Source organism: Aricia agestis, chromosome 18 (genome assembly GCF_905147365.1).
Source record: "Aricia agestis chromosome 18, ilAriAges1.1, whole genome shotgun sequence".
NCBI lineage: Eukaryota > Metazoa > Arthropoda > Insecta > Lepidoptera > Lycaenidae > Aricia > Aricia agestis.
This window is the reverse complement of record NC_056423.1, coordinates 11,637,090-11,659,427: the sequence shown is the minus strand read 5'-3', so window position 1 is coordinate 11,659,427 and position 22,338 is coordinate 11,637,090. Positions and strand designations below refer to the sequence as shown.

Sequence of the window (22,338 nt, the reverse complement as noted above, 5' to 3'; positions counted from 1 at the left end):
CCATGATTTACTATGTACAGATACGTTACACGTCGTACAGAAAGGCATTTTATTATATTAAAAAAGGCAATGCTATCAAAACAATAATACAGTAACCGATACTAATGTAAAAAAAATAAAAAGGTTATAAATCTATTCTAGTATAATAAAAAGAAAATTAATATCTACTATAAATTGATTAACTGTAAACCTACTTAGTAAAATTTATTTTTTGTCACTGTAATGGACGGGCTCCGACTCCTCAAACTCGGTAAAAGCTTGTCTTAAGACGAATATCTAAGCAAATGACCTTGGACGTTTGACGCGGAGCGCCATCTGTTTAGCTTTAGTTTGCTTTAGTTTCCAAGCTACGGTAAGTTACATAATATTTCCGCTAGATGTAGCATTTAGCAATTTATTTTGCAGAGGTGGGCAGAGTAATAATAAACAGAGACTACTTGTTTTTTTTTTCGAATTAATTAAATAAAATAAATATGTACATAGAATACTTTTTTATTTTATCCCCTTTTAACCCGTATTTTTTTAAGAATAAGAATAAGAATACTTTTATTTCCAGCATCACACGAAACATCATAATAATTAAACAGTATTTAGTGGTACAGTTATTATGATCTAGTCACAAACAGTATATATAAGATCTATAAATATTATTACAATGTTGTGTGATGCCAAAAATTGGCCCCAGCTCAGCAAACGCAGCAAGCGAGCCCGCTGCACTGATATTCTGCGGGGGCCAATGAGTGGCTTCACAATACTAATAAACTAAACAGTAAAACGTACAGAAATTGACATGGAACTAAAGTCAAGAAAGTGAAGAAATTAAAAATTAAAAGTTAAAAAGTGGCAACATCGTAGTGTCATCCCTTTTTTCTTAGATTGATTAGAAAGGGATGACACCACGATGCCGCCACCCCTCAACCTCCTCACTTACTTGACAGACTATATATACATTAAATAAAATACAACTAAATAATCTTAAGATATTAATATCGACTTACTTTTTATGTGCTGTTGGCTTTTACATTTAAGATGATATAAAAAATAAAAAAATCAGATTTGACAGGACGAAAGAAAAAGAATAATAAAATAAATACCTAAATAATCATGGCGGTTTGACATCTGCGTAAAACAATGAGGTTATACTGCGTAAAACGTGGTTATTGACGTGGCAATATTAGAAAATAATAAGTTATAAGTATAAACATAATACATGTAATACTTAGGTGTGGAAGTATAAATAATATTATAAGGTCTTGAGCAGTTACGAGTGTAGTAGTGACAATTGACATAATAAACAAGACACCGAGAAAAGCGACTGACCATTACTGGATATCGTTATGTGCCTCACGCAGTTCGACAACCTTCACAACATGCATTTTATGTATGTCCCGTATTATAATATGTATCTCGAATACAGCTCAAACGATTTTCATGATATTTGGAGTGGGGGAGGTTTCAGGGGAGAAGACGCGGAGATGAATGTTTCATTTTTTGCCACTGATATAGAAGTCTTTCAGCTTTTTCTACATTTTTGTTTCCCAGAATTCCTCATCACGATGGATTATTTCCGTTTTAACTGGAAAGTTTTTGCCAGACTATATACCGAAAATGCATTTTTTGCTTCTGGTAACATGAAGCTGGCCCTTTATTTGGTAGAACCATGCGTGGTTTTTATTTATTACAAAAAAATAAAAACCATATAGAAGTGCAATCCATATAGAAGTCTTTCAGCTTTTTCTCCATTTTTGTTTCCAAGAATTCCTCATCACGATAGATTATTTCCGTTTTAACTGGAATGTTTTTGGAAGACCATATACCAAAAATGCATTTTTTGCTTCTAGTTACATGAAGCTGGCCCTTTATTTGGTAGAACCATGCGTGGTTTTTATTTGTTACAAAAAAATAAAAACCATATAGAAGTGCAATCCATATAGAAGTCTTTCAGCTTTTTCTCCATTTTTGTTTTCCAGAATTCCTCATCACGATAGATTATTTCCGTTTTAACTGGAATGTTTTTGGAAGACCATATACCAAAAATGCATTTTTTGCTTCTGGTTACATGAAGCTGGCCCTGTATTTGGTAGAACCATGCGTGGTTTTTATTTATTTGTAACCCGCCTTTGGTTTTTTTTATAAAACGTTAATTGTTTATCATTTATGGCTTTTTCTACACCAACATTGTAACAACATTTTGGGCACTTTATTTCTACTATAGTGTCGTCATCTACAGTGCCATCTGGGGTTGCTCCAAAATATTGGACTTCCGGATATTGGACAGGACAGGAATTTTTGTATTCGAGTAAATTTGAGAATTATTAAGTTATTTTTTTTTCCTTTTGGGCAATGGGGCTTGTTGGCTTGAATGGTGGGGGACTAATTTTCTTTTTTCTGACTTTTTTTCATTTTTTCTTGTAACAGTCTCTGTTATATACTGTGGGTCCCTAATAGGTATTTTTCTCGGATATCTAGGATCCACTAATTCTGGCAGCTGATTGTGCTGACAAAAAAAAATACTACTACTCCCTCCAGTCTGGCTTTTTGTTTTTAATATAATCAATAATTAATATTTACGTTAAAAGATAATAATAATATTTCTTACTAGACATTTGAATCCGTGTTATCATTAATCTGATGTAATGACTCTTCTAAATTTTGTCCTTCGGTTGCATCAATTTCAACTATCCTACCTTGGATCCTACAGGATTACAAAAATAAAAATTTTGTGAATAAAAACAATTTGAAAATCAATGCATTGTCTGATGCGTATACACATGAAGGTATATTAAATGATGATGAAATGTATTTTGCGCTGTAGCTAATAGTGAACAATATCGCGTAACAACGGTCCGGCGCATTATAGCACGAAAGTAAATTTCGCTAGTCCCAAAAATGTTTTTGATGATTATTGATTACTTAAAAATTAAATACAATTCTAATATTTCCTTTAGTTAATCTTTTATATAGTGTGTGATTGTAGTAGTGCAAGTTATTGAATGATAGTAACTCAATAAGTGTAACAGATATTTGTTGAAAAACCCAGAAAAATTCATAATTTCGAAAAACGAAACTATAGAGTCAAAATAAGTGAATCGTGTTTTCCGTTAGGCAAGTATCAGATAAATATACAATCATTAAATAAATCTCAATTTCATTTGTGTTTCATCGTCTTCCGGGATCGTAATACTTATTAGAAAACACAGCAAAAAAAGGGAGCTCGGTCTTAATGCCAAATTACAGCTTTGTAAGTCCTATAGTCTTTGAGCAAGACTGCGGACAGACAGACAGACAGACGGACAGACCGAAATTATGAGGGTTCCTTGTTGACTACAGAACCCTAAAAAGTTCATTAAAAGTATTTTTTAAAAATTTTACGGCTTCCTTTAACAATACTGAACCTTCCCTGAAGCTATGGCATATTATCTCCATGTATGGCAAACATTTTTTAAACATCCTATAGTTATGTAGGTATAATAGTGTAACAGTAAAAAATAATTGTTTGAAGTCTCTGTGATAAACTATTCTGTATGCTATACATTTACATAACAATTTACATTACAATGTCCGATAAATAATAGACTGTTGTAAATGCATCTGATGATCACATGATCATAATATTATTTTTCACTTTTTTCAAAATCGAAAAGTGCAAACTGTTAAAACTTAAAGCCGGTAAATTGTCAAAGTGAGACTAATCAAAAGAAGAGCACGCACTGCTTGTGCCGTGTGCGCGGAACGGCAACGCCGCGCTCCGTTGTACATATCTCGAGTTGACAACGACGCATTCTGTAACTAATTTACGCCTGTTAAATTTTATGAGCAAATGCTTTACTACATTTACTAGTGGAGTTTGATTTACAGTAGGCACTAAAGAGTTTGATGATAAAACTTCTATTTTACAATACTGTTTATCGCAAATGGTTCGCGATCAACAAGATAAAAAATAAAGAAACATGTATGCAAAGATTCATTATAAACGGATTAGCTAAACCAAAAAAAAACCCATCCTAAAATATACATCTTACGCGATTTAAAAATATATTTTCTGATAACTGAATAAAGATCACCAAAAATATCGTTCACGACAATATATTTCAAGATACACTTTCTAATTACACAAAACTTCTGTATTTCCCGATCTGTAATTTAGCTGTAAAACATCGCCAAAAAGACGTCTAAAACGCATTTTGCTTTACTATTCACCTTAAGAAGCCTTGTGTATTGTTAGGTGTTTAAAAAATATAAATAATAACACTCAACGTAGTTTAATGTAATGTATAATCATGTTTAACACTAATTTACAAAAGACATTGATGACGCCATCTTCGCAGTGCACGCGTCGCGCAATAGTGATGTTCCCTGACAATAGTGATGTTCCCTGACAATAGTGCCACACTCATAACATCCCCCCTATTAAAGAGAGGGAAGAATATAAAACTATACAATGTACTTAAGTTATTTTATATACTTAGTCTAATTAACTTATCCAAACCAACCAATAAATAATATATAAAACCTATAAGTCTAACCGTCTTGGTGGCCTTATGACCCTTCCACATCTGGTGCGCTTTTTAACTGGAGTGGTATGCTCCTCAGTAGATATTGTTGTAGTAGGTGATTTTGGAGGTGTCTTGATATTTGGACTTTCTTGTGATATCTCTTGAAATTCAGTTTCAGGTTGAGTTTGAGGCTTCAGTATATGCTGTCTGTTCCTTCGTCCTATAAATCCATCTGAACCCTCAATAGTATAGGATCGCGGCTGCTCGCATTTGGCCTTTACTGCACCTGGAACCCATGGAGTGTCTGGCATTTTCTTAAAATATACTTTATCTCCTTCTTGTAGTTCTGTTAATGATTTAGTCTTTTTATCATAGTAATCTTTCATTTTATGTTTATTTTCTTCCTTTGCCTTTACATATTTGTGAAATTTTACCGTTCTTGGTTTTAAATTGCTTGTGACTGTTGGCAATTGTGTTCTAAGTGAACGTGACATTAACAGTTGTGCTGGAGATGGCAGATTTCCTCTAGGTGTATTCCTGAATTGAAGCAAAGCAAGATATGGATCAGTTCCAGACTCCTCTGATTTGGTGAGAAAACGTTTACATATCTTTACTGCAGATTCTACCAACCCATTTGATCGAGGTAAATAAGGACTTGACGTAGTATGATTTATTCCCCATTCAAAGGTAAATTTTCTAAACTCTGCCGCTGCGCGTAATCGCTTTGCTAGCGCGTCAAGGTCTATTTTGTTTCCAGACATAAGGGCGTGTGCGTTCAATAGTCGCTGGAAAGCTTTTGCGGTTTTACCCGACAATGCTTTAACGTAACCATCTAGTGATCTAGTCGTTGGTATTGGTACTGTGAAGGTTCCGAATTCTGTTTTCACATTAATTCTACCTTTAGCTTCCAATCCTTGCACAATCTGATCAACTGATACATTGTTATCGTTATCTGCAACTTGAATACAAACATCAACTGCTCCTTGCTGGTTCTTGATCTCTTCGATCGTATGGTTAAAAGATGACGTGTTTTTCATGCGCTGTTCTAAACGTCTCCCTAAATTATCGGCGTAGGCTTGTGGATCTACACACATCTGTTCGCCTGTTTTTGGGTCGCGCGTTGTCACCTCTATAATCACATCGTCGAAAGCGAATTCATCCCCTAGAACAAATTTGTCTGGTGATGTCATGGTGATATATATTTCAGTTTTCCTCGTTAGCACACAGCGTAGTTTAATGTAATGTATAATCATGTTTAACACTAATTTACAAAAGACATTGATGACGCCATCTTCGCAGTGCACGCGTCGCGCAATAGTGATGTTCCCTGACAATAGTGATGTTCCCTGACAATAGTGGTGCCACACTCATAACACCTTGCAGTGCCTCCCAAGACGATGATGACTCGTCGCACTGGAGCTTCACACTTACCAGCGCCGTCTTGTATCGCACATTAGCAGCGTGAGACACGTAGTCCGATTTTTTGTAGATCTTGAGGTCCACAAAATATTCGCCACCGGTCTTCGCAGTCCGACGAGACGTTCCCGTAGAAACTCGGCTGGAAAAGCTTGATATTATTTCCCCGCCACGAGACTTGGGTTCACTGCAACTAGCTTCCTCAGCCCGCAAGATATTGAATAAGTCCGGTCTCCTTGTTCTGTAAAAATACAAAATTAACATATCATTAAAATACAATAATCGAGAAAAAATATAAGTAAAAAAACAAACAAAATAGGAATAAGTGTATTGCACATTCACTTTTGACTGTAAACAATTAGGTGCCTAGTTTTATCAGACTTATACGGGATACTGAACTAAGTTTTGATAAATAATAAAAAGTAGGAAATCATTGTATGCAAACTGAATTATGGTGGTTGGGACTGTGTTGACAGTTGACTATTACAGACACTTTGTAAGTAATTAAAAACCAGCAGAATCAGAAATAGAATTTCAGCAAACGTAAAGTAGATAATAATCGAACTTACCGTGTAGTGATAACTTCGTCCGGCGAGGAGTATTTTCGCTTTCGTTGAGCACTTTTGTCTGATGAGGTGCGGGTCAACTCCAGCGGAGGCGATGAGTCGCGTTGCTTTTCGGGGCCGGCCTTGCGTTTGCTGCTTGACGCCTTTGACTTCTTTTTCGGTGCTACCGACACCACAGATGGGGCCTCAAACTCTGAATCGGACCTATTAAAGAAGAAATATAAATTATTTTCCCATCTTGATGAATTAATCACAAAAAAGAATAATAATATTAATTCTATACTCACTGACATTTTATATTCTTTTATTTCTCGTTGAAATTGAAGACTGGTGCGAAGCCACTTGAAAAATTGTGACTTGTTCCAACGTGCATCGACTTTTATATTGGAAAAAGGTCTTTGTCATCAAAAATGTGTAAAAGTTGTCAAGCGCGAGTTGATACGTATGTGCGTATGTTTGTCCGTTTTAATGTTATATAATTTTGCTTGAATTTAAATAATAATTACTTAATAATAATTAATCCGTTTTTCGTTTAATTAATGTTTAGTAAAGTTTTTTATTTATTGTTATTTATTCTACATAATATAGTTTATTCTACATTTTTAGGAAATATACTAATATTAATTATATATTATAAGCAATTCTTAGTTGTTTACTAACGTTATATGGAATGTAAATTTTCTGAAATAAATGGTTTGATTTGATTTGACTGATCATGCATCCAAATTTTCAAAATCTAGGTAAGTATCTTTATACATCTGTGCATTTTTTAAGCACGTTAAATGTTGCATACTTTTATAGCGAATTTAATCTTGAACCAATACCTAATTCCCAAGAAGAGATTAAATTAAATAAATTATTTTGTTTAAACAAGCAAGTAAATTCAGTCTGGAAAATGTATTTTCAATGACTACTCTTTTGCTGTTTTATGTTTATCAGTTTGTAAAGTCTTAACTAATTCACTGTGAGATAATTTTCCTGTTACATTTGTAACAATATTCTATCTGCCAACACGCAAACGGACCAGCGTGGCAGATTACGGTCCAAGCCCCCTCCCAATATGACAAGACACAAAATGGAAGACCCTGGGGGAGGCCTTTGCCCAGCAGTGGGACAGCATAGGCTAATTAAAAAAAAAAAAAAAAAAGCAAGTAAATCCGAATATTTAATGTGTGTATGTGAATTGTGATAATATGGTAATTATGAAATATAAACGCTTCATAAACGTTATTTAAACTAATGATGCCTTAAGTACAACTTTCGACCTTATTATATTTATTCAATTTTATTCCATATTCAGCTACATTGGTAGCTGAATATGGAATAAAATTGAATAAAGAAGAATCTACGTGGCGCGCTCGCTGCGGCGTTTCATTGAAATGCTTTGTAATTGTATCTCTGCCGCTGTCCATAGTAGGGAGGCGAGCAAGCTAATTTTGTAGTTACTCGAGTGTCATGGGGACCTAGTAGATTTCGTAGATTAAGTAATGAGGAGAAAAAAATATTAAGAGCATATCTTATGACAGTGGGGCAATGACAAAATGCAGCAGTTTTTTTTTTTTTTTTCCCGCTGGCAACCCTACTACTAACTTGTCATTGTAATATCTCCCGATTAAAAATTGTAAAATAATTATAAATCTTTAATAAACTGTTAAAAATAGTTAATAAATTAATTATAATAGGTAGTAGTAATAAGATAAATAATAAATCTCAGTGCTGTGAACAAGTTTTGTGTAAAATTGAAAGTGACCTACAACTCGGGCGAATTAACATGACACCTGGTTCAATTGACGTTTCTCTTAAGTACTGAGTGCAAAAAAAGTTTTTTTATTTTAAGTTATTTAAAAAAAAAATTACGTTACCGGAACTAGTTATTTTTATAGGGCTACACTAACCACAGTATTAACCAAGTACGAGTTGGACTCGCCCAAGGGTTCCCCAGCAGGAATACGAGGTTTATGGATGCGTCCGATAATTTGTATCTAGCTTCATATTAATATATTCCGTGAGTAGCTAATTCATACCACAGACGCACGGCAATGTTCAAACGTTAATACGAATAACAAAAACTTAACAAATTTAACGTTCAAACGTAACAACTAACAAATAACACAACAAAACTCAACAAAAATCCAAAAACAATAACCATTAACTACTAACAAATAACTCCGAAACGCAAACTCAATAACACACGTGTAACGGTAACAGATATAATATGCTAACGCTACTGGACGCGTACGACGAGAGCGGGGTGCTGCGCGGGGAAGCGAGGGAGGGGTAAAATTTAAGCCAGGTGTCAAGTTAACTCGCCCGAGTTGTACGTCAACGGCGATCAGCTGTCAAGGTAATTTAAATTTTGTATTAAAAACGCTCAAAACTCAACAGAAATCTTTTAAATTGGATTATAATTTTATTATTTACTATTACGAGCTGATATAAATTGATGATAGGCCATAATAATCACCATTATATCACAATTCACCGCTAGAGGAAAGCAATATATCAGCTGTTTCGTTATAGGTTACTTAGGCCGGTCCGTGGAACTGATGAACCTTGTCGTTCCTTTTTAACAACCCTCAAAACCTCACTCTAGCTTGCGTGACCCCTCTACACCGAGCAAATATCTCAACATCTAAAGATATCGAGTGACAGGATCATATAAGGAGGATTTGGTTAGATCTATTCCACTGCCATTGTAGTTATTTAGAAAAATAAACACATTTCGTTGTCACTTGCTTTATGCTATAATTCTTGATAGGTTAGCTTGTAGGCCTGGTATAGACTTGTATCTTCTTTAACATCTTACACACCCCACTCTAGCTTGCGTGACCCCTCTACACCGAGCATATATCTCACCATCTAAAGATATCGAGTGGTTGGGTCTCTCTGAAGATATTGGAAAGTGTCAGTTGTGCAAGCTAATAGATAGTTGGTTCATTGATAGACAGATAAGTCAATTAATTAACTGACTATCTTATAGTTTACTGTTAGCTATTATGATGACTAGAGGAACCCTGGCTCGTCAGACTGAGGAGCAACTCCGTCTGACACTTCAGGAACTTAAGGAGTGTAAAAATCAAAATGAAATATTGCTTTCTGAACGCGAGGATCATGAAAAAGAAATGTTAAATATTATTAAAAGAAATAGCGACTTAAAAATTGAATTGAATAAGTTAAACATAAATTATGAGGAATTGTGTCAAAAGAATATTCAATTACAAGATATGGTGGACAGCTTCGACCAGTGTAGGGATGAGTATGAGGAGGCCCTGAGCAACACTACCATGTGGAAGAGGAAACTCGATGAAGCCCATACACAGATTAAGTCGCTTGAAACCGAAATTCATGAACACAAATCCTCACAAACACAAAACTTGTTCCAAGAAATGTTTTTGAGGGATCCTAGTATTATAGAGAAAGATGTCACAAACAATAAGAATACTTTATTACCAACAATAGATTTAACGGGTGATGACAGCATACCTTCCTACACATTTCAAAGCAAAAATAAACTAAAAAAATATATAAAAATTAATAAATTCATTAAAAAAACCAGAAAATTATTAATAAATAATAAGAAAAATATTATTAAACTAACGAAGGTTGCTAAAGACAAAATCTTAATTAGGAACAAATATTTAGCTAGTACCAAGGAATTGGAAAGTACGATATGTTCATATGAGGCAGAGGTATGCAGTCTCCAATCAGAAATTACATATTTACATGCCTCCCTCCAATCTGTTACTAAAAGATATGAACTGGCACAACTGGAAATATCTAGTCATATATCAGCGTTGAACACTTTGCTTGAGGAGTCCCATTATAATGAAGAAAGACTTAAGTCTCTATTACTAAACTCATCATGCCAATGTAAAGTAAACTGTTCATCGGATATCATTAATCTTACTATGGATGTGGAGACTCATTCCAAACCCTCTAATATAGAAAACTTAGATGCATCATTGGCCTCAAGACCAGGCTCAATCAATATTTACAGCGATGAGCTGGGTCGTGGTGTCGGAATGCAACTGAGTAAGTTGTACGAAGGACAGTCAGTACGCAATACCTGTATGCCGGGTGCTACATTTGAACAAATATCAAATAAAGTTTTAAGCATTACTCACTGCCCGAATACTACATTAATAATATTGTCAGGGAGACGGGGAAATGTCAATAAAGATCAATTGGAAAAGTATATAGAATCACTAAGTTTACTTAAAAATGTAAGTAAAGTTATCTTATTTACATTTCCCTACATAAAACGGTTGCCATGGGAAAACAAATTAAGATATAAGCTTAATAGCCAATTGTATAAGGCTGTTAATAATAATTGTATATTATTGAATGAAACTGAGAATAAGATAAACATTATTGACATTAATAATATTCTTAATTATAAATTATGTAAGTTGACATTAGATAGATATTTTCTATCATTTTACTTTACACGACTTATAGCAAGTACGCTATTCAATTTTTTATTTTTAAATTCAGCCAAGAACTTGGCTAGTAGGACGATAACTGCTTCTGTTGAGCAGTTTGGTCATAATGATATGACATCTAATGACAGCTTGGAATATGTTCCAAATAAAAATAATTTAAATTAGACTATAAGACAACAGAGGATGTCTCTAGCACTGTAGATCTAATTCAAAATAGTAAACTTAGTTCACTTACGCTGGTGCATCAAAATATACAAGGAATGTCAAATAAGGAACTAGAAATTGATTTATTTTTAAATAACAATAATGTAGATATTTTATGTATTACTGAACATTGGTTCAAGAAAAATGAAATAATGTTAAATTATAGTATGCACCAGCTGGCAAGTTCTTTCTGCAGAGAAAAAGCCATAAGAGGTGGTTCACTCATACTAATTAACAAGAATTTAAAATATAAAGAACGTAAGGACTTAGTGAGCCTCTCTACAGAACGAACAACTGAAATAGCCTGCGTAGAGGTGGGAAACTTTATTATTATATGTGTATACAGGCCTCCACTAGGACTATATGATATATTTGAAAAGGACATGGAGATTTTATTAACAAAAATAAGTGCATCTAACAAACACATTTTACTTTGTGGTGATTTTAATATAAATATTTTAGACAATAATTCAACCACTGTTAGATTCACTTCTTTGTTAAGATCATATAATTTGACAAACTTGTTTTATGAACCCACAAGGATCAGTGGCAACACTGCTACATGCATTGATAATATTTTTACCAATATAGACTCCTTAAAGAAAGAAGTCTTAAACATACTAAGCTCTGATCACTGTGGACAACGAGCTATTTTCCCCATGAACAAGAATTTCAAAAAAGTATGTAAAAACAAAAGTACGTGTATTCCAATTAATGATAAACGTATTGAGAAGTTTAGGGGTGAAATTATATCTAAGATTGGAAATTTAGAATATCATAGTAGTCCAGATATGACATTTGGTAATCTTTTCAAATTAATTAAAAACCATTTTGATACTACCTTCACCTCTAAGACAGTTGGAAAAAACAATAAGAGTAAATTTAGTGAATGGGCTATACCAGGTATTATGAAAAGCAGATTAAAACTGTATGACATTTATAATGAAAGAACTATAAATCAAAGTGAACACTTTATAAACCATGTAAGATTATATTCAAAAATATTTAAGCAAGTCTGCGGGGCTGCCAAATCTATTCACATTAGAAATAAAATTAAGAATTAAAAAAATAAAGTAAAGACAACGTGGCAAATAATAGCAAGTGAAACTGGAAGAGTCGCCAGTCACAACTCAGATTTTAAATTAAATATAGATAACAAAAATATAACTTCCGACAATGATGTTGCGACTGCTTTTGAGAAATTTTTCGCTGACATTCCAGTTTCAATTACAAGTAACCTAAAGAACTCTCCTGATGATGCTATATTGTTACTTAAAGAAAATGTAAATGAATGTGATATCGACTTCAGATTTAAAGAAGTAGGTCCTGAAGACATTTTAAAAACTTTCAATTTAATAAATATTAAGAACACTACTGATTTGTGGGGCCTATCAATGAAAGTTATTAAATCTATAATCGATGTTATCGCGCCCTACTTAGCGACTATATTTAATGATTGTATAAAAAGTGGCGTATTTCCTGATCTAATGAAACACAGTAAAGTTTTACCTCTTTTTAAATCTGGTAGTAAGTTGGACCCGTCTAATTTCCGACCTATATCTATTTTACCGACATTGAGTAAAATTTATGAAAAGATAATACTGAATCAATTACTAACGCACTTTAATATAAATAATATTTTACATAATAAACAATTTGGATTTACAAAGGGACGGTCTACTACAGACGCAGGCGTTGAATTGATCAGTAGTATTTTTAATGCCTGGGAGACGTCGCAGGATGCTCTAGGAGTTTTTTGCGATCTCTCAAAGGCCTTTGATTGCGTGCAACACAAAACATTGGTCAGGAAACTCTGTCACTATGGCATAAAAGGCACAGCACTCGCCCTCCTAAAATCTTACTTGTCAAATAGAACTCAGAGGGTTGAGATAAATGGTAAAAAATCTGCTGGTGCAAAAATTGAAATGGGGGTCCCACAGGGGTCTATATTAGGACCCTTCTTGTTTCTTATTTATATAAATGACCTGCCATTCTTAATTAAAGATAAACATGGGATAGTATTATTTGCTGATGATACATCTCTTACATTCAATATCAAACGGCTTAATGCGTGTTATGACGAAGTAAATAATGCTCTCTCAAAGATTGTACATTGGTTTAGTGTTAATAACCTTTTACTTAATAGTAAAAAAACAAAATGTATTAAATTCAAATTGCCCAATGTAAGGCAAACGGAAACCAATGTGCTTTTAAATGGTGATGTTATGGAGCTAGTGGATACAGCTGTATTTTTAGGTATTACACTAGACTCCAAGCTTCAGTGGGGCCCTCATATTGCTGGGTTGGCCGACAGACTCAGTTCAGCAGCATATGCAGTAAGTAAGATTAGACAATTTTCAGATGAAACAACAGCACGTCTAGTGTATTTTAGTTACTTTCATAGTATTATGTCCTACGGCATTTTGCTGTGGGGCAATGCTGCAGATATAAATACAATTTTTGTGCTGCAGAAGCGAGCTGTGCGGGCAATCTACAAGTTGGCCCATAATACTTCACTTAGAGAAAAATTTAAGGAAACTGGAATCTTAACTGTTGCTTCTCAATATGTCCTATCAAATGTATTATATGTTAAAAAGAATATATATCAATTCACGAAAAAATGTGATACCCATGGGAGAAATACTCGTAATAAACATAAGCTTGAAATTCCGGTGACTAGACTTACTAAAGTCAAAAATTCTTTTAAAGGTCAATGTATACGCCTTTATAATAAGATCCCAGAAATCGTTCAAAATCTCTCAATTAATAGATTTAAAAAAGTTGTTAAAGAACGTTTGTGTACCAAAGCGTACTATAAAGTTATTGATTTCATGAATGATAGTACACCATGGGAATAAGGTCGCCCCCTGCAGAGCTGTTTCATTATAATATGTATAATAATTGTACACTCGTTGTATTTTATTTAGTCATAATGACACTGTTATTTTATAATATATTTTTTGTAATTTTCCATCTTTTTAGAAAAAGATGGCCCCGTGCGAGTTTCTTACGCCGGTTCTTCTCGCCGGGTTAGTTCCCGAACCGGTGGTAGGCATCTGTGTAGCCCCGACGTTCAGAGAATATTTGAAAAAATTTATTCTGAATAAAAAATTTTGAGTTTGAGTTTGAGCTATTTAGAAGTTAAAAAAAGTAATTATATATAAAAATTGTCTTAAAAGGGAATTTATCATTCAATTTAAGGAAACAAACATGTAATCGTCAAGCAGGATTAAAAAAATAAATCAAGAAGGCTTTGTTTTTAAAATATGGACTTTAATTTTTGAAAATTTCAAATCTTTATATATTTCCCTTTACTTTAAGTGCTTTAAATAAAAGCTTATTTGGGGTCTACACAACGTTCTCTATTTTAATCTGACAATTTGATACTTAAAAATATATTTTTTAACGCCCCACTCAGATAAGCTGATTTCTATACCACGTTAACTAGAGACATGTGGGAAGCATACACAAGCTTAATATAATTAGCTTAATTAAATAAGCTGACGCGCTCGAGCAACTGCAGAAATCCTCTCTTCGGCTCCCCTACCGTAAAACGAGTGTTGGTTTTACAGTATGTATGTGTAATGTTATATTCTTGTTTGACAGCTTGCACTTTTTTCCAGATCAGGGATGTGAACTAGAAGCGAGAACTCGATTAAAGAGATAATTTAAGAGGCGATCAGTTTTTACCCTATAAATCCAATAAATTATAAATAAATATTATGGGTAATAAACACGATTATTTTACCTCCAATCAAATTATGAAAATTATCATCCTTTAAATTCATTTACGCATATATAATATGCGTAACAACATCAATGTGACAATTATTTGTTTCAAAAATTATTTACAAGCACGGTCTATCGATGTTTATAATTCCTTATTTTACTTAGTTATGAATTTGACGCATGGTTTAATTTTTATTGGATAAATCTTATCGAATTTATTCATGTCTTACTGATTATTTGTATAACTATTAATTTGAATTATCGCAACACTATGTTGGGATGGATAACTTCACGTTTCAACACAGGAACATCGTATGTGCATGTATTTGCGTGCGACTAATAGAGTTACCAACTTTTTTCTATCATATATAATACTTATTTATCATATATAGTTATCAACTTAAAAAATATAGTAAGTAGATGACAAAAAAAGAAAAAATAAAATAATCACGTGGCACGCACACAATACAATACAACGTTTTTGGAATAAGATTCATTTTAGCTCGACTGCGTTCTGCTTTACGCAAAATATAGTAGTTTCGCCTACTATTTTTTTAGAAATATAGTATTTGATCCCTTAAAATAGTAGGATACTATAATATTATATAGTAGGTTTGACAACCCTAGCGACTCAGTCGTTCTGCAGTTCCTATGATTTCCCGTCTTGGCTGATGGCTCATTCATTTGCAACGCAGTGCGCAGAGGTATCATCGTGGTTTCAGCTCAGTACATCAAAAGTGTATGGGAAGATAAAGGAATAGTTAAAAGTAAGTGTAGTAGTTATTGTATTCATTATAGATTTAATTTATTACACAATTATTTAAGTTTTGATTTAAATTGATAATATTTTAGTTTTTGAAAACGATTCATTATTAATAAATAATATTAATAATGTATCAATGTAATTACATTGATACATTTTAAAATTAAATAATTACCAATATATTTATTCGTTACCCATCAAATATTTAAATCTAATGTGGTACTCTTATTGAATAGTATTTTCCTATATTAGCTTCATGATTTTATTGCATTAACTTTTTTACAAAGAAAAGTTAATGCAATTAGACCAGGCGTACCATGGTATGGCAGGGATGATTTATAAATTTAATTGAGTAATGTAATATAATATGAATATCTTACCTTATTCATAAAACACTATTATACTTTTACGTGTGTTGTTTGATGGAAAAAAATTATATTTATTTTTTTCATTTTTTCAGATGCTTGAAAATTAGAGAAGTTCATCAAAAATCACAGCGGAACGCAGAAAAAGGATTAGACCAGGCATTATTTAATTGTAAGTAAATTTGAATCTAAATGTATCTAGTTTATTGAATGAGGTTTATGTAGTAGATACCATATTAGAGGTAATTATTTAATCAGAGTAATAATTAATAACCGATAGTTATTTTAATAATAACAAATTTAAATATAAAAATTCATAATATATTTCCTGTAAAACTGTTATTGCATAATATAACGTTAAAATTTTCGAGATTATTTGAATGCCAATAAGTCAAAGAAACATAATTAATCCATAATTTTTAGATGAAACATTACTCAAACATCCTTAATCGTCGTCGTAGTTTTAAAGTACTCGTGACTCTAAATGGTGATTATATGTAAGTGTGGATGTACATAACATTCGGTTTTCTTTTTTCAGATCGGATGATCAATGACGAAGAATTCGACATGACACAAACGAAGACATTATTTTGTTTATTTGTATAAATGCATAAAAAACTGGTGTTTATTTATTGATAAGATCCTAAATTCCTATCCCCTGAAATGTATGCTTAAACATACTAAACACCATAGTGTGTTAGTATATTTAAGCCGAGGTATGTTTTTTGGTAAAAAAGTAGGTGATCTTACCATGGGCCGTAACCGATCACGAGTTAGGAGTATGATCGGTACGTGATCTTACCCACGGTAAATGGTACACTGACACACCAAAGTGAGCGAGGGCGCGAGCGAACAGAGGTGTATGTCATGAGCATGTCAATTCATTTACCATCAGTTGATGCATAAACGAAAGTGGCACACTGACACACCAAAGTGAGCGAGGGCGCGAGCGGACAGAGGTGCATGTCGTGAGCATGTCATTTCATTTACCATCAGTTGATGCATAAACGAAAGTGGCACACTGACACACCAAAGTGAGCGAGGGCGCGAGCGGACAGAGGTGCATGTCGTGAGCATGTCATTTCATTTACCATCAGTTGATGCATAAACGAACAGGAGTTATTGGGCATTCTGTCCCACCTCCACCAAAGTGAGCGAGCGCGCGAGCGAACGGAGGTGGGACAGAATGCCCAATAACTCCCTACTTTTGTTTTCTTCAGATCTTGCTCTTGTTTTAGTGGAATCCTTTATTTTCTTCAAACATGTTTTGCGTCAACAAAGTATTTCTTTTCTTTTTTTAAATTAACAATATTTTGTATTCTGACCCATGCGTCATTCACCAAGTTGCTATTTTTGTGATTTCGGTTTTTTTGGGTTCTATTATTATGTCTAATTATTATGTCCTTAACATCTAGGGCATATTGGTTGTCGAGCTGGGCAATAATGATATAATGAAATTTCGTGGAGTCGTTGGTAATTCCAGAAATATTTTTGACGTGGGAGAGCCATGCTTCGGCACGAATGGGCCGGCTCGACCGGAGAGATACCACGTCCTCACAGAAAACCGGCGTGAAGTAGCGCTTCCGCTGTGTTTCGCCGAGTAAGTGAGTTTACCGGAGGCCCAATCCCCTACCCTTTTCCTTTCCCTACCCTCCCCTATTTCCTTCCGTACCCTCCCCTATTCCCTTCCGTACCCACCCCTATTCCCTTCCCTACCCTCCCCTATTACCCCTTAGAAGGCCGGCAACGCACCTGCAGCTCTTCTGATGCTGCGAGTGTCCATGGGCGACGGAAGTTGCTTACCATCAAGTGACCCGTTTGCTCGTTTGCCCCCTTATTTCATTAAAAAAAATATATATATTAACCTTGTAATCTTTTTTCACGGGTGTACGAACTGTCTTTTTTCCAATCCTTTTCAAATGAACTGACTTAATAAATCCAGTGTCGATAAGTCACCAACTGATTAGGCATTGGTAAGTAGTATTCCAATGAGCGTTCCTTGCAGGTTGAACATTCCCTGACATTTTGTGGAATGCACAACGCAGGTACAGCTACAGCTACAGCTGAAGTCACGGTATAAAATTTCAATGCTTTGACTTCATGCAATTTAGAAATCATTAGTTCAATATTGGCATGATGTATGCATTAACAAGTATTTCGGTCATTTACGTTTTGCCATACTTGGCAAAACGTAAATGACCGAAATACTTGTTGTTTGTTGTTGATTCAGACCCTTTTGGCTAGTAAGCCAAGTTTGGCAGTCTGAATCTACAAAAAATGAATAAGCTTATCTTATTATTGACTGTGCGTATCGCGTGTAAAGTTGGAAGATGAACTTGGAGGTCTTGAATTTAGAGGGGGTGAATTTTTCGCGTGTATCATCAGATGGCTTCGATATAGTGGTATTTGGAAATTCACGGGAATTGAATTATTCTCAAATCAGTCTGTTACGTATAGAGTTGGAAGCTGAACTCGAAAGTCTTGAATTTATTATTTCGAATTCATTATTGAAGTTTGTGAAGCAATCAATAGTTGAAAGGAATTTATCAAGGTAAGATTAAATAACTATAACAGACTATAACTACCTAATATATTATGAAAAATTTACTTTTTTTTAAATAAGTACATAAAATACATGTATAGGTATTTCATAATTATTACAATCTAGCCTAACTAAGACTAATAAGTAATTTTACGTTAACTTAATCTGCTAGGTACAGTTAACTAAGATTGTGTCCATCAACGCTTTCTTAAAGTCTCTATAATGGAGAATACATTCGTCACAGTCACTTTAAGGTCTTTTACACTGATTTTAACACTTAATACACTAACTCAAAAGGTTTTGTCCTTTTCAGTCTTCTAACTAAGTCTCTTTTCGTGAGCTTCGGCGTATCTTTTTATATATACTAGCGACCCGCCCCGGCTTCGCACGGGTAAAAAATATATAGCCTATGTCACTCACTGAAAAAATGATTAAAATCGATTCAGTAGTTTTTAATCTATACTAATATTATAAAGAGATAAACTTTGTTTGTTTACTCATAGATCTTCTACTACTACTCGACTAAGAGCTGACGACCAAATCAGTCATGTAGCTTCAGCTGTGTTAAAACTCCGTTAGCTACTTCCCTGAACAACCTTTTCTGATAATCTGAGTGCTGGCAGGCCGTGGGCGGTGGGTGTGGAAGTGGTGGAGTGGGGAATTTTGACATGAGCTTTCCAGCGAAGCTTTGATACCAGTGTCTTAATAATAGAATCATTTTCAACATTTCTTATAAAATATGTTTAGTTCACTTTTATTATTAATGTTTAGTTTGCTCCCATCACTTTTGATTATCAACATTGGCGTTTTGCATTGCAAGTAAAATTAAGTCATTTGATAATACATAATGGTAACGTTACTCTCAGTTTTATTATTTTATTTTATATGGCCAAACGGAAACATATATGGGGAAAGCTGATAATCGGTAACATGTTCAGAATGATGCGTTTGTAAAATGGACGAGGAAATACATTCAGTTGCTTGTTCTTTCAAATTACAGTTACTGGTGTCATTATAATACATTAAAGAATCGCTACATGGTGATTCTGTAGCATACGACGACTGGCTTCTATGTTTTGTTCAGATGCAAGGCGCTGACGTCGAATTCCATTTAAGTAAAGTTGAATGTGCTCTTGTGCTTCTAATGCGAATAGTAAAGGGAAGGATTTCAGCTGTAGTCCGACGTGTTTGCCGAAGACCACAAACTAATTTTCTTCTGCTGTTGAGTTAGTAGTGTCAGCTATCTCTTTTAATTGTCAAACCATGCTGAAGAGCTGAATGATTTTTTACTTCTTTGTTGGAGGTGGAGGAGGAGGTGTAGGTTCACGAAAAGTATCCACTACATTATTATTTTGCTCAATATATCATCAATGTGTGACCTATTGGATACCTGAAACAAAAAAAAGTTATTAGTAACAAAATATTCATAATTTTTTTTTTCAGATTTCTACAGACTGGAAAATAATTGAAAATGAATTTCGAGAACAGTAGAACTTTCCGGGGTGCTGTGGAGCAATCGACGACAAACGTGTCATTATTAAGGCATCCCCTGTGTCAGGAAGTTTATAATATAATAATTACAAAGAGACGAACAGCATTGTCTTAATGGCTGTTGTAGATCATAAATATTGCTTTAGTTATACAAGATGTTAACCGTTATCCTTGAAACCATCAAATGAACCCGTCAAAATGAACAACTTTTTATATGAGAACAATGCTGGGAACTAAAAAAAAATCCGTCTTCATACCCACATAAATTGTCGATCTGGGCATCCGTATGGGTATGAAGACGGCTTTTTTTAGTACCCAGCATTGTTCTCATAGAAAATATAGAAAGTATAGATGTTGGGTGTATTGGAATTTGGAAGGGTTTTTGATAGAGGCGTATTTCGTAACTGTAGTTTGTACCAAGAATTAGAAAACGGTGTTCTACCACAGGATCATGTCCTAGTTGGCGATAAAGCATTTCCCTTGAAAGAATATTTATTAAAACCTTTTCCAAGACTACGATTAACATTAAGTACAGCAAAAAATTTTTAATTATCGTTTACTTCGCGCTAGAAGAATAGTGGAAAATGCTTTCGGTATACAGATACAGAGTGTTGAAGTAACTGATGCCCTACGGGAGCCCTAGAACAATTTTTTTTGATAACTATCAAGCTATTTTTTTGTGAGTAGCTTCATTTTGATAAGATGAACAACATTTTTATTTGCGAAAAATCTTGGAAGTAGTAGCTCTAACAGAAATAGAAAGGATTTCATACTTTGACTTGATGTTCCTAAAATATAGAAGGTTCTATTTGTACGACAATGTTACTGTTAAATTATATTACTACACGACAAAACGAATTGAGTTTGATAATCGGAAACATCAATTTGGATGACTGAGAGATGGAAGTTTATTATCCTGTCTTATACTATTGTTTTTAACTGTTTTTTTTTATGAAATAAGGGGGCAAACGAGCAAACGGGTCACCTGATGGAAAGCAACTTCCGTCGCCCATGGACACTCGCAGCATCAGAAGAGCTGCAGGTGCGTTGCCGGCCTTTTAAGAGGGAATAGGGTAATAGGGGAGGGTAGGGATGGGAAGGGAAGAGAATAGGGCGAGGGTAGGGAAGGGAAAAGGGTAGGGGATTGGGCCTCCGGTAAACTCACTCACTCGGCGAAACACAGCGCAAGCGCTGTTTCACGCCGGTTTTCTGTGAGAACGTGGTATTTCTCCGGTCGAGCCAGCCCATTCGTGCCGAAGCATGGCTCTCCCACGTATAATTTTACAAAACGAAGGAGATAAAAATATATATTTTATATTCAGATGTTATTTTTTATGATAAATGAATACTTTGCCGTTTGTGTCACGAAAAGGAACTGGGGTCGGGGGGCCGCAGTCCCCCAAGTAGAAGACGGGACGAAAGCATGTTAATCGCATCCCCCAAGCAGATGTGCCGGGGCAAAGTCCCGGTTCACAAACAGCGGAGTAATCGTTGAACATGAAAAAAAAAAAAACGAACATAACATAACCACCATTTGAAAGTCGGTAAAAAATGTAGCCTATGTGTTAATCCAGTATGTCAGCTACCTTCTTGTAAAATTTTGTCGCAATCGGTCCAGCCGTTTAGGCGTGAAGAAGTAACAAACACACAAACTTTCGGCTTTATAATATTAGTAGGATGAAGAAGTTACAAACACACAAACTCACATACTTTCGGCTTTATAATATTAGTAGGAACTAGGATTAGTAGGATTAGTAGGATTAACCTATGAATATACAAAAAATCTGCTTGTTAGGGTTCCGTTTTAGGGTTCAGTAGTCAACTAAGTTTTGTTGATTACAGAACCCTCCAACACATCAATTTCATCATCAAATGTATTCTTGCCAACACATGTCTAGAAAAAAAATAATATATGCATACAGCTTCAATCAAGCTACAATCTTTCAATAACACATTTTAAAGGTAACTTATTATTGTTAACTCACCTTTAGATTATTCATTCTTATTTTTTGGGTTCTTTTACGAGCCGCCTTTTTTAAATTGTCCCACTTTAATCTTAACTGTTTCTTTGTTCTGGGAATAAAACCACTCTTCGCATTAAATGAAGATACCAGAGAAATCCACGTATCCTCCTTGGTTTTGTTAGTCGCGGCGTTCGTCTCCATGCTTGTCAGTATTGGATTGCTCTGTATCAAACCAATCAATAACGAAGCCTCGTCTTTCCCCATAGCCTTCTTGTGTTTCTGTAAACGAAGACAAGTAAATTTACACGAATGCTAATTAAAATAATTCTCTAGATGTTTACAAACGGATCACTAATAAAA

General features: G+C 34.3%; 1 protein-coding gene, 1 long non-coding RNA gene and 1 pseudogene across 3 annotated transcripts; 1 reads left to right on the top strand and 2 right to left on the bottom strand.

Annotated features, from left to right (window-relative positions):
- Positions 1-131: 131 nt before the first annotated feature.
- Positions 132-6,946, bottom strand: LOC121735817. Of its 2 annotated transcripts, XM_042126779.1 has the most exons (5): positions 6,770-6,946; positions 6,482-6,682; positions 5,873-6,153; positions 4,201-4,210; positions 132-262 (listed from the first exon to the last, which is right to left on the bottom strand). In XM_042126779.1, coding segments are annotated over exons 1-5 (552 nt in total). In that variant the 5' UTR covers positions 6,772-6,946; the 3' UTR covers positions 132-204. The 2 variants fall into 2 exon arrangements, 1 of the variants encoding a protein (XP_041982713.1); XR_006036915.1 differs by lacking the exons at positions 132-262; positions 4,201-4,210 and having other exon boundaries at positions 6,070-6,153; positions 6,766-6,939.
- An 8,431-nt stretch (positions 6,947-15,377) lies between these two features.
- Positions 15,378-16,548, top strand: LOC121735970. The gene is made up of 3 exons (XR_006036950.1): positions 15,378-15,620; positions 16,077-16,153; positions 16,520-16,548. It is a non-coding gene; the product is annotated as an uncharacterized LOC121735970 (long non-coding RNA).
- Positions 16,549-18,782: 2,234 nt separating this feature from the next.
- The window catches only part of LOC121736240, a 53,817-nt pseudogene continuing 50,261 nt past the window's right edge, over positions 18,783-22,338 (bottom strand).